This window comes from Aulonocara stuartgranti, assembly GCF_965226115.1.
Source record: "Aulonocara stuartgranti genome assembly, chromosome: 18".
In the NCBI taxonomy this organism is placed as follows: domain Eukaryota; kingdom Metazoa; phylum Chordata; class Actinopteri; order Cichliformes; family Cichlidae; genus Aulonocara; species Aulonocara stuartgranti.
The window spans coordinates 22,769,955-22,781,091 of NC_138954.1; the positions used below are offsets into that span (position 1 = coordinate 22,769,955).

General features: G+C 40.9%; 1 protein-coding gene across 1 annotated transcript; it reads left to right on the forward strand.

Moving 5' to 3' along the window:
• The first annotated feature begins 6,803 nt into the window (after nt 1–6,803).
• Nucleotides 6,804–8,274, forward strand: LOC309693104 (C-C motif chemokine 20-like). The gene is made up of 4 exons (XM_082512076.1): nt 6,804–6,909; nt 7,030–7,141; nt 7,659–7,736; nt 7,863–8,274. Exons 1-4 carry the CDS (start codon nt 6,828–6,830, stop codon nt 7,975–7,977), a joined length of 387 nt encoding a protein of 128 aa, XP_082368202.1. The 5' UTR covers nt 6,804–6,827; the 3' UTR covers nt 7,978–8,274.
• Nucleotides 8,275–11,137: the final 2,863 nt, after the last annotated feature.

An 11,137-nucleotide genomic window follows, 5' to 3' on the forward strand; every position in this document is an offset into this window, starting at 1 on the left:
TGTTGGTTATTTTAAGGCTGAGAACAGGAGGGTTGATGGAGCTTCAGTCATTTCTCTGCCGTCTGTCAGCTACAGTTTTTAGTATTTTTTCAAATCCCACATGGATGTAAAGAAATGAGCATGTTCTTAATTAAAGAAGAAAAACACTCGTAAACAAAAAGGCTCAAGAGCCCGGCCTTGAGTGTAAGCGTGATGGAGCGCACAAAGAGCCAGGCTCATGACCTGTCCTCCTACACGCTCCTTCTCTCAGAGACCCTGGAAAACGAATCACTGCTGAGGGGCTTGAAGCTTGAAGAAGTAAATTCTTCAATTTATATCGACCCAGTCTGGTTTTCTCTCCTCTGTCGTCCATTTTAACAACAAAAGGTGAAGCAAAGACTTGCTCCATCATGTTCAGTCCTTGTTTAACACGTACAAAGGTAAGCTGTGATGACCCCTGTTGAAGACCAGCCACAAAGAGCACTAAATGGCAGGTGTTTGTTAGGACTTTTTTGGGGACTCTCCGTATGTGAGACTTCATGTGTGAGTGTGTGCGTGCCTGCGTTTGCAAGTATGTGTTTGTGCGAGCCGGTCTCCATCTTGCTTTTGTGTCTGCACAGTTGCTACGCCGAAACCATCTCAAAGCCCTGTGTGGCATCATAATGGACCCAGGAAGAGCATCTGGCACTTTGAGGCGGCAAAAACGATCTCCCCGCATCGACCTGCCACTCTTCCCCCACCCGCCATAATAACGTTTTCACGTTTCATTCTTCGCCAGGCCCACGATAGAATGCGCAATCACAAAGGCCCAATTAGCCGAGAGGGGACCACGATTTCGCTCGGGGACCAGCGAGCCAATTGCATCGGGCGTCGTATGGCGAAGGCCAATGGGGCAGCGGCACAGGTGGGTGGGACATGGCAGCGAGGCGGAGGGGACACGGTGACATGGATGGAGAATGCTCCGTTGTTTCTGGTCATTTGTGTCACCAAAGTTTTGATTGATGACGGTCGAAATGTTTTTCCCACTCTCCCCTGAGAATCACAGCTTTCTCGAGGGGGGTTTGCACAAAGATCCCCCGGCATCGAACCCCTACTTTACGTTTGGCCCTTAGCCCTACGCCACACACAAACACACATCCTTACACGCTTTTTTGTTCCTTGCGAGGCCCCAGATGGCTCCTGCCCACACATGTGTATTGTTGACCACTAGATACAGGCGCTTGTTAGCGTATGAACGCATGAGAACCAGCATTTAAAGACATCCAGAATCGCCAAGTGTCAAACAGCGATGAGGAGAACAGAGAGAAGAGGAAGAAATTTAAGCAAAGTACATACAAAGTAGCCAAATGTAAATTTGTGCATGTGCGTGAGAGTGTTAAGAGAAAAGCCCGAGGGACGGTAGGTGTGTGGGCGGCTGAGAGAGATGAACAAAAGAAGCAGGGAAGAGAGATGAGGAGCAGCGCATTGCCAGTGAGGATTTGATTGGGTGGGTGGGTGGTGGTGGTGTATGTGTGCGTGTGGAGGGTGGGGGGTGGCTGGGTGTTGAAAAGGGATCTTCCCTCAAAGCCTCTCTAAGATATTCCTGGAGCGAGCTAAGGTTTCATTTGGCTTGCAGTCCTACACAGAGTGCTTACATCGCACTGGGAGCTAAAACCATTTAATATTCACAAAACCAGGCTGATATTCCCGGGGCTACATGACAGTTAATAATCAGATTTTCTAAATCTGTATGGTGCGAGCGTGTGTGGTTGAACTCCTTGGGTCGACAGAGCGTCATTAGCATGTCAGAGGCGTTTCGCTGGTACCCGGTTTTCTCCATGACAGCTGCTAGTCTGGCGAATTACTCAATTCGTGTGTGGATGTGCGTCCGTGTCCACGCACACGTGCGCTCAGTATCAACAAAGGAAGAAGCGAACAGAAGGTTTCATCAAAAACACCAAAACACCAAAAGTGTGTGTGTGTGTGTATGTGTGCTGTGCATCATGTGCTCACTTTGATGACTGAAGAAATCTCCATCAGCATCTTTCTATGGAGTGTATATGTGTTTGTGCGCGTGCATGCCGCGTGTGTTTGTGTGGTGTGTTTGCATGTGATTGCATAAACATGGTGTCAGAGTGATGAGATGTTCCCTCCATCCATCTGTTCTGCTGGCATTTACATCTTAAGAGGGCTACAATAGAGGAGAGACAGATAGGGGAAATGCAAGAAAGCGAGATAAGTAGTGCAGTGACGAGATTCTGCAATATTGTTGGTTTTTGTTGTACACTCTTTAGAGTAAATACACACTCCTGGGTCACCTGTAACAGCTCTCTGGTTCCATTCTGAAACCATCTTTTAACACGGTTGAGGGTTTCTAAGTATTTGCGAGAAGCCGTGTATGAGTGAAGCTATGGTGTATCTTCCTGTGGATGTGGTTGTTTTGTTTTTTGTTTTTTAGTGTGCATGTCTGTTTTTGTATGAGTGTATGCATGTACAAGAGACAGAGAAAGAACTCATTGTTCCCATCCTCCTTATCTATCGTCCCAGCCGAGAGCCCGTGCTGTTTCCCCCCTCAGCGATATGACCCGGCTCTGATACCGCACGCCCTCGTCTCCACAGATAACAGACCACCCTAAAAATACTCATCTTTCTACCAACTTACTCGCTTCCCCTCTGTTCGCTTCACCTCTTCTGGCTCACTCTATCCTCCGGAGTCTCCCCAGCCAGGAGTTAGCTTCTGCCAGACTAAAATACCTCTGGGCGCTTCCTAGAGTCACAGAGGTCTTCTAATTCTATATTTTCCCCCCTTTTCATCTTCTACTACTCATTCTATTGGAGGCCGTGGATGTTGCAGTGTTGGTTTGAACAACAAAAGTGTAACTCAGACTGTTACATCACAAGTTTTCTTATAATTTTCCACAATAATTCCTCATCTCCCCCCGCAGCTACTTCAGTCACCCACAGTCTGGACACACGGGGCAGATGGCATGTAGGAGGAAAACGATGAGGACAGAATCTGCCGGGCTCACTTAATTACACATCAAATAATTTACCATACCGCAATAAAATATTGAAGAGTGCATTGTTTTTTTCGTGCCTCACGGGTTCGACAGTCTGGAACGATACTAATTATGATGATTTTTTGAAGATCATGCCACAGCCAAGAGCTTTGGGAGATTTTTTCTTAATCTCTCTGCCGATTCTCTCTCTGGCTAAACTCATCTCTGCTGTGAAGTGCTTTTAAGGCTCCTGACAATGCCCCCTCTCCGTTGATTCGAGGAAGTTCTTTTTTGCTCATTTAAAATGCTTTTATTCCAAAGTACTTTGGTACGTTTGACATTTGGGGTTAGAAAAGCTGCCGTTTTGTTCTTTGTGTGTGTGTGCGTGTGTGCTCATGTGTGTGCTCACGCACGTGTGTGCATGCATCCTCGCCCTTCTTTCGGCCTAAACCCACGCAGGTGACCAGAGGGGGCCTTGTGTGGGTGGACAACTCAATGGTGACCCCCCCCCCCCCCCCCCCACTCCCCGTCCCCACCACCACCCCCTTACCCTCTCGTCTCTCCTCCCTTTCTCTCTTTTCTTGTCCTCCGTCCAACAGCATAAGTTCAAAACGAAGGAGAGGGGCCTATGAGGAGAAAAAGTCTACTTCACACCCACTCTAAAGCAAACAATCACCAAAGATACATCTATAAAAAGAAGATGATGCAAGAATATATATATATATATATATATATATATATATATATATATATATATAGATAGATAGATAGATAGATAGATAGATAGATAGATAGATAGATAGATAGATAGATAGATAGATAGATAAATGTGTGTGCGTGTGTGTGAATGTGTGCCCTTTGACTGTGAAGCAGTAGTTTATGTATATACAAGTGATAAAGCATGACTAATAACAAAAACTAGCTGAGCAAAAAGTTAGTCAAACTGAAAATAATCACAAACGATCTTTATCTGCATCTCATTAAATTGTTTCTGGTTTCTTTGGATCCCAATTAGCTGCTACAGAGGCAGCAACCATTTTTCCTAAGGTTCACATAACTAACCACTACTTCACAGAGTAAAATAATAACAGCACTTTAGCAAACAAACCAATAATATAAGAACCAAACAGAAAATGAAAAGGGCAATACAGGAAACAACAATATAAGGAAGGAGTTACTTTATTGAAAAAGATGGTATTTACAGTGATCCGCCCACAAGGAAATTGCTAAATCCTCTCTGTGACACAGTGTTGTTTGAATTATGTGCTAGTGTCACTTTTTCTGTTCACTGTAGCTGCAGAAACAATGCTTCAAGTCACATAAAGCAAGCATTTTCAGTGAGAAACACTCTGTACTACCTGTGCAATGGCATACAGTTGTATGCACTGCCTATCAAGTATTTATTGGAGTATTTAGAAGGTGGAGGCAGATAGTAAGAGCTGTTAAAAAGCAACAACCAGTTAGAGGTGGACTAATAGTTCGCATGGCGCCAAAACACAAATCTACTTCAATACAATGAAATACAGTAGTTAATATTTTCGAGCAAGAAAACTATTTCAAGGTGTAACATTCATCTGGATCTTTTTAGGCTTAAATAATAATCATCATCCTGGCATTTCTGCATTAACTGGTTACTTTTCTCGATAATGTGTAAAAATAAAATAAAATATAAATTTATAGATGAAAGACTATTAGAGTGATTTCAGGCAAACAGCTGACTGGGTCCTTAAAAACGATGAGTAAATTTTCTGTAATAAAGACGCAGTGCGGCTGTAACCTCACAGGAAGGTGTTTGTTTTTCTTTAAGTGAAGGAGACAGGACGGCAAGAGGCTGTGTTTTATGTCGGATTAGCAGGGATTAGGCTGTTAAACCAGACGTTGCTGAGTTAATCATGCCACCTTTCCCTTTATCAGTGCGTGCCGCAGATTTCACACGCAAACGCCTACATGTGTAGAAACAGAGAGGTTAAAATAGAAGGTGGGATGTTAATGAGTTACCTTAATTCTTGTGTTGATTTGAACCTGACTCATTTTGATTTTGATATGTAGGTGACTCCCACACGCTTTCTTTTGGTACCGTGAGAGTTTCTTCATTTCTTTTACTCAATGACACAAATAAAAATTTGCTGAGAAAAGTTGCTTGCCCCACAACATGTTTTATATAAAAAGAGAAAAGAAAAAATAAAACAAACAATTAGAATTTTACAAATACAAGGCAATTCTTGTTGGTGGTATGAAAAACAATTGTACTGCCGTGGCTAGAAAAAAAGTGGCTAGATTTGCTTTATTTCTATTTATTAAATCTTGCTGGGCATCCATCAACGGGCCATGACCACAGTGCCCCCTATGGATAAAGGGATAAAAGAAGGAAGCAAAAACTGCTGGAGGACACCAACAAGCGTGGTCCGTGCATGTGTGATGCTTTAAATTAGATGTGTGGGTCAGCCTGCCAAGTAGGAGGACAGCAAAGGTTTCAAGAAGGGCAGGAGCTGTGCAAGTCATAATGACACAAAGCTCACAAGAGTCAGAATTAATTTAGGATCACAACTTCAGGCTTCAGATGACTTCTCATCTGTCTCATCAGACTCCTTATAAAAGCTATCAGCATGCATAAACAACAATGAAAATAAATACATTTTAGGCATTTTGTTCTCGAATTACTGAATTACTTTATGCTCTAAGACACATAAATTTCAGGGGAAAGAAAATGGTTACCATGAAAATGACTCGTTAATCAAACAGCTGACAGTTGACTCAGTGAGACTCTGAAGACTTACTCAAGTAGCGGTCCTCTCTATAGATGCTGTGTCAACAAGCATTTATGCTTCTGAAGTGTCCTTGAGCAAGGCCACAGATTCCTATCAACTGCACTGGATATAAATGCGTGGCTGGCCTTCACACTTCTGATTTCCCACTGATAAAGGCCAATCACGTGGAGTATGTGGTGCAAATAAACTCATGTTGATTGCAAAACATTCATATTTGTCCCTAAATAAAATACTGTAGATATCAGTATTTTACTGTAATGGAGCTGTTTATTTTTACACGTACATGTAAACAACCTGTTTATGCTGTTTTTGAAACATATTGTATACTTATTGTATGTGCTACAACTTGAAGCTGTTGCACCTATCTAGGTCAGCTGAGCGAGATCTGAAATTGTCAGCTTTCTGCAGACTAAATAGGTCATGTTAACCAGAACCAGGGGAAGGGGGCGGGGAAGTTTGACAACCTTCACATACACTTTGAGTTTTCACCACAAAACAATCCCAAGATTGCTGATAACATCAAAAACCCAAGATAGACAACCGCTTCAAGCTACAATGTGAAACTACTGTACGACAAAGGCTATGGCAGTCATGTTTTGGTAGGACTACAACACGCTATGGGAATATCGCATGTGAGTGTCACGTGCATTCGCATGTAGCCATGTGGCCATATGCACTCACACATGAAGATGCAGCCATGAAATCAAGAGAAATCAAAGTAAAGCTAAGCTATATAACGATTCAAATCTGCTGTGCCATATATGGAGAACTTCACTGCACAACTGTTCAGAAAGAAAGTATAACATGCATATGCAGAAAGTATAAATCCATATTAGAGCCAAAGGAGATATATGAACTAACTGCATCAGAGCACCAGGCCCATATCATCCCACATAAACAAATCCTAGCATTGCGTAATAGCATGGTACATGCCTAAATTGGTAATGAAGATGCAAAGTTGCAGCATGATGCAACAGTGGGCTTCCTGTCCTCAATTTAGGAGCCACAAGATGCAAAAACATCAGTAGTGGAAAAAGTATATATATATGTGCAGAGACCATGCATTCAGTGAGTCCCCTGCCACCCTTTTTGCACTGTCAACATGGCTCCGAGAGGTACGATCACCCTGACGGCCCTTCTCCTCTGCTTCATACTGGGGATACTTTGTCCAGCTCCAGCTGAATGTAAGTTTATTTTGTTGCATTTAACTTTTGGTCAGTTAATAATGACAATATGACATAGCGACTCAAAGATGACATGTTAATGATCTGGTGCCTTTGCATCTGTGTCTGTGTGTGCATTAGGTGCCCGTGCATCCTGCTGTACCAGCTACAGTAAGACGCCCGTGTCCTTCAATCGCATCAAGGGATACAGAGAACAACGTAACTGGGAAAACTGTCGCATCGAGGCAATCATGTAAGACTCTTCTAAACCATTCAACTTTGCCTGCAACCTCTAAATTACTCATTATAATACTTGACTAGAACAATCATAGCAAACATTGCCAAACATTTGCAAGTGGATTGGTGGGGACTAATGGGGTGGATTGGATCTATTCCAAAATATTCCAAATACATTGGTAGTTTTTTGTGGCGAGACGTATTAAAGTTATTTCTGCAGATTTTTGTGGAATAAAAATAAGACTTTTATTTTTAACATTTTAATGTTGTTAAATCATAAATCAAAATTTAATTAAAGTTGAGGTTGTTCTGAATCAGTCTAATCCAACAAAACTTAACCACTTTTGATTCATATTATATTTATATTATAAAACCTAAAATCCTTAAATTGAGTTATTAAATTATTGAAGCAGAGACTCTGGCATATGTTATTATTTATCATATACCAACACATATACATGCAGCATAAATGAATACACTTACTAGTACTATGATACTCTGTGTTACTCTAATGATGTGTCTCGCTGTTATAGTTTCTACACGGTTGCAAACAGGCAGATGTGTGCCAATCCGAAAGCTGAATGGGTGAAAAAACTCCTCGAACAACTCAGGTATGACATGCTTACTCACTTTAAAATGTCAATTAGGGGCTGTTTAGATGCTCACCTGAAGATCTGTAAAAGCATAAAAAGGTTTGTTTTTGGCATTTCACATGTAAGAACTACTTATTTTTTTAGCGCAAAACTGAAGAACATGTCCAAGGGTGGCTCAGTGAAGAAAACTGGAAACGCTTCAGGTCGTGATGGAAGTGGATCTGACCTCACTGCAACAGAGGCTTTCACTGCTTATTAGCAAAAACCAGGTGTCACCTTAGACAGCTCGATGTAAAGAAATCGCCATGCAGAATTAGCCAGTGTGCCTATACATTTGTTATAAAGATACTCAAGCATTTATAATCAAGTTAATGCTGAGGGCACTGTCCCTTGAAAAACTGAAAAAATGTGTAATGCCTTTGCTTTACTTTTCGCTCTTAACTTCTTCAGCCTCAAGTCTAAATTCAGTACTCCTGTATTAAGACTGTATTAAGAACAGATTTGAGACAAATGTTGTTGATTATTTGTTCATTCTCTCAATAAATTTTTACAATAACATCTGTTTTGTTTCATTCACTGCAACAAATCTGCTGCGTAAACAAATGAATGAGGTAAAATATACATATATTGCATTTCAGACAAGTAAATGAATTTATTTCAGGGTAATGTAACGCTGTTGTCTACATTTCTTTAGTCAAATTGCAGCTAAAATCCGCCATGTCACTTTCACTGAATGGATTTTAAAGTTATTTGAGTGACTTTAGAACTTGTTAACCAGTTTCACAAAATATTTCAGGTAACCCAACCATTCATTTAGAGAATATTTTCCAATCAATTAATGAGTTAAGTTAGGAACACTTTAAGCACTTGTACTTAAGCGTTGGATGGTGAAAACTTGATGAGCAATACTGATCTCTGAGCTCATGTAAATGTATGACATGGCTGTTAGGGAGGCAGTTTCCTGTGCTATTTCAGATTAACACCCCAAGAGGTTGGTGTACCAGTCATGCAAGGTGACACACTCCTTTGACTGAATATGCACTGCAGTCACTTAAAGCACCCACTAGAGGGCAGAATGAATCTGAGAATAACACCATTGTCTGCTGCGTCATGAGATTTTGATAGTCTGGCTACAAGGACATGAACATTTTTTGAAATGCTCTATTTACAAAAAATCAAGGCTCTTCTCTTTTTCAAGGTCTATGCCTCACAAACAGAGAGAAGTCAGAGGAGTTTATATCCACAATTTCATTAAACCAGTTGTTATTAGTCATGTCTTAAAGCTACTTTGCTATGAGCTAAAAAAGGCAATTAGAATAAGAGCGATTTAAAGGAATAATTTGACTTGTTTAATGTCTCTTCAAATATCCACCTCACATAAATACTAATTCAGGGTTGCATATACACCATGAAGCTAAAAAGAAGAAGAAGAAAGCTTGCATGCTTCAGGCGCACAACAGCACTCACCTGTTTTTAGTAGATTGACAAAAATGAGACATGGGAAGACACACAGCAACATGAAAAGGAGGAAGCATCATGCTTTGTGGTTTCTTTTGCCAGAAGCTCACTAGAAGTTCGCAGTAGGAGAATGACTGTAAAGACTGAAGTTAATCCACTACAGAACAACACTTTGAGAGATCTGACAGAGCCCAGGCTTAAATGCTTTGGAATAACCTCAAGAAAGTCACTGACATCCTAAGAAGATGGCTGATAAGTCGTTCAGGAGGGAAGAATGATGTCAAATTGCTTACTTCTTCCATCAGCAGTGTAACAGCTAGTATTGCATTCAAATGTTGGGTTTGGTGTGTTCTCAAAGCATCACTTCTCTGTTTTATGGATGTGTTCAGTGAAGTCAAGTAAGGGAGTTGTAACCGAGCAAAGAAAATCAGATAACAACAAGACTGTGGATACATGATGGGATCAGTCATTTCATTTATGAAAAACACCATAAAAGTCTCAGCTGTATTACTCTTGTCATGGAGATATACGGTGTGTTTGAAAAGAGCAAGCACATACCATAAGCGGAAATTTAAATTAAAAAGGCAAAACAGAAAAAATTAACATCACTGGTTATAAATATACAATAGAGATGAAATTAGAAAGCATTTAAAAGTATTTCAAATTAAAACAAATGTCTGTAGTCCTTTCTATTCGTAATAAAGAAGGATGTTCTCTATGAGCTGGAGTTGAGAGCAGTCTTACTCCTCTGCGTGCGTGCCTGTAAAACACACATACAGTGGATAATGGTTAAAACAAGCTTGTGGTATACTTAGGCAACATTATATCCAAAGAAACCAATAACTTCTCGAAACAGGAAACAGGCTGAGATAAGGAGGCATACTCACTCTAGCTCCTTGATCTTTTCATATACCCAGTCTTGTTTCCAGTGGCTGCAGACTTCCCCTTCTGTTGTCTCAAATCCGGGTGGAGAAAAGAAAAAAACTCAAACTTGAGCCCATATTTTTCACCTGGCTTACTTTCATAAACTTGCTTTTCCAACTGCATCAAAATTATAAATGTAAAATGTTTTGATCATGTCTTTCTTTGAAATAAATAAGGAAATAAATCTTACATAACACAGGGTGGGTTCTTCCTCTGTGATGGGATTGAGACTGACCTCTTTGCTGCAGTCACTTGTCTTGATCTGTTTTTAGGAAACAATAAAGCTGTTCAATATTATGAAAAGTCCTTGCATTTTCTGACAGGTAATGACAGCCATAGCAGAGAACTGTAGTTACAACTGTAATGTAAATTGTAACAATAATAGTCTGATGAGAAACTTACCAGAGACCGCTTCTGACGCACAGCTGTATGGCTTCTGTATAAGCTGATCAGAGGATCCTGTAGGTGGAGAAAACTGATCTTCTTGAAGCAGACTTGTAGCTTTTATCTCATGAATGGAGAAAGCAGGCCATACTGACTGGGTGAATTCCGTATTAGTTTTTTCTATAGTGTCTGTTTACATCAGCGTGATGGACAGGATGACTTGGATGACACTGCATTTCCGTTTGATGTGATTTCATTATGACTTTGACAGAGGACTTCAGCACTCGTGTTTGTGACTATTACTCTTATTTTGTTTTTACATGCAGGACTCAGTTTGCTGTGGGGGATAGGGGATTTACATGGGAAAAACAAAAACATACCCCCCACCTACGCTTTTAACACAAACCACACTCTGATTACGCACATAAAGTAAATAACGAAGTGACAAACTGACTGCAAAGACATCATCCTGCCCTGTAGGAGGGGAACTGTGTTGCTTGTACTGACTTGGTAAATGGGCTGGTACTTATAAAGCAGTGCTTCCCCACTGCAAACAGGAAGGTGCTAAGAGCTGATCCCTGATGTAATCCCAACCCCGCTTTGAAACCATCCGTTATTCCTACTGTACACCTCACCACTGTTTCGCTGTCCCT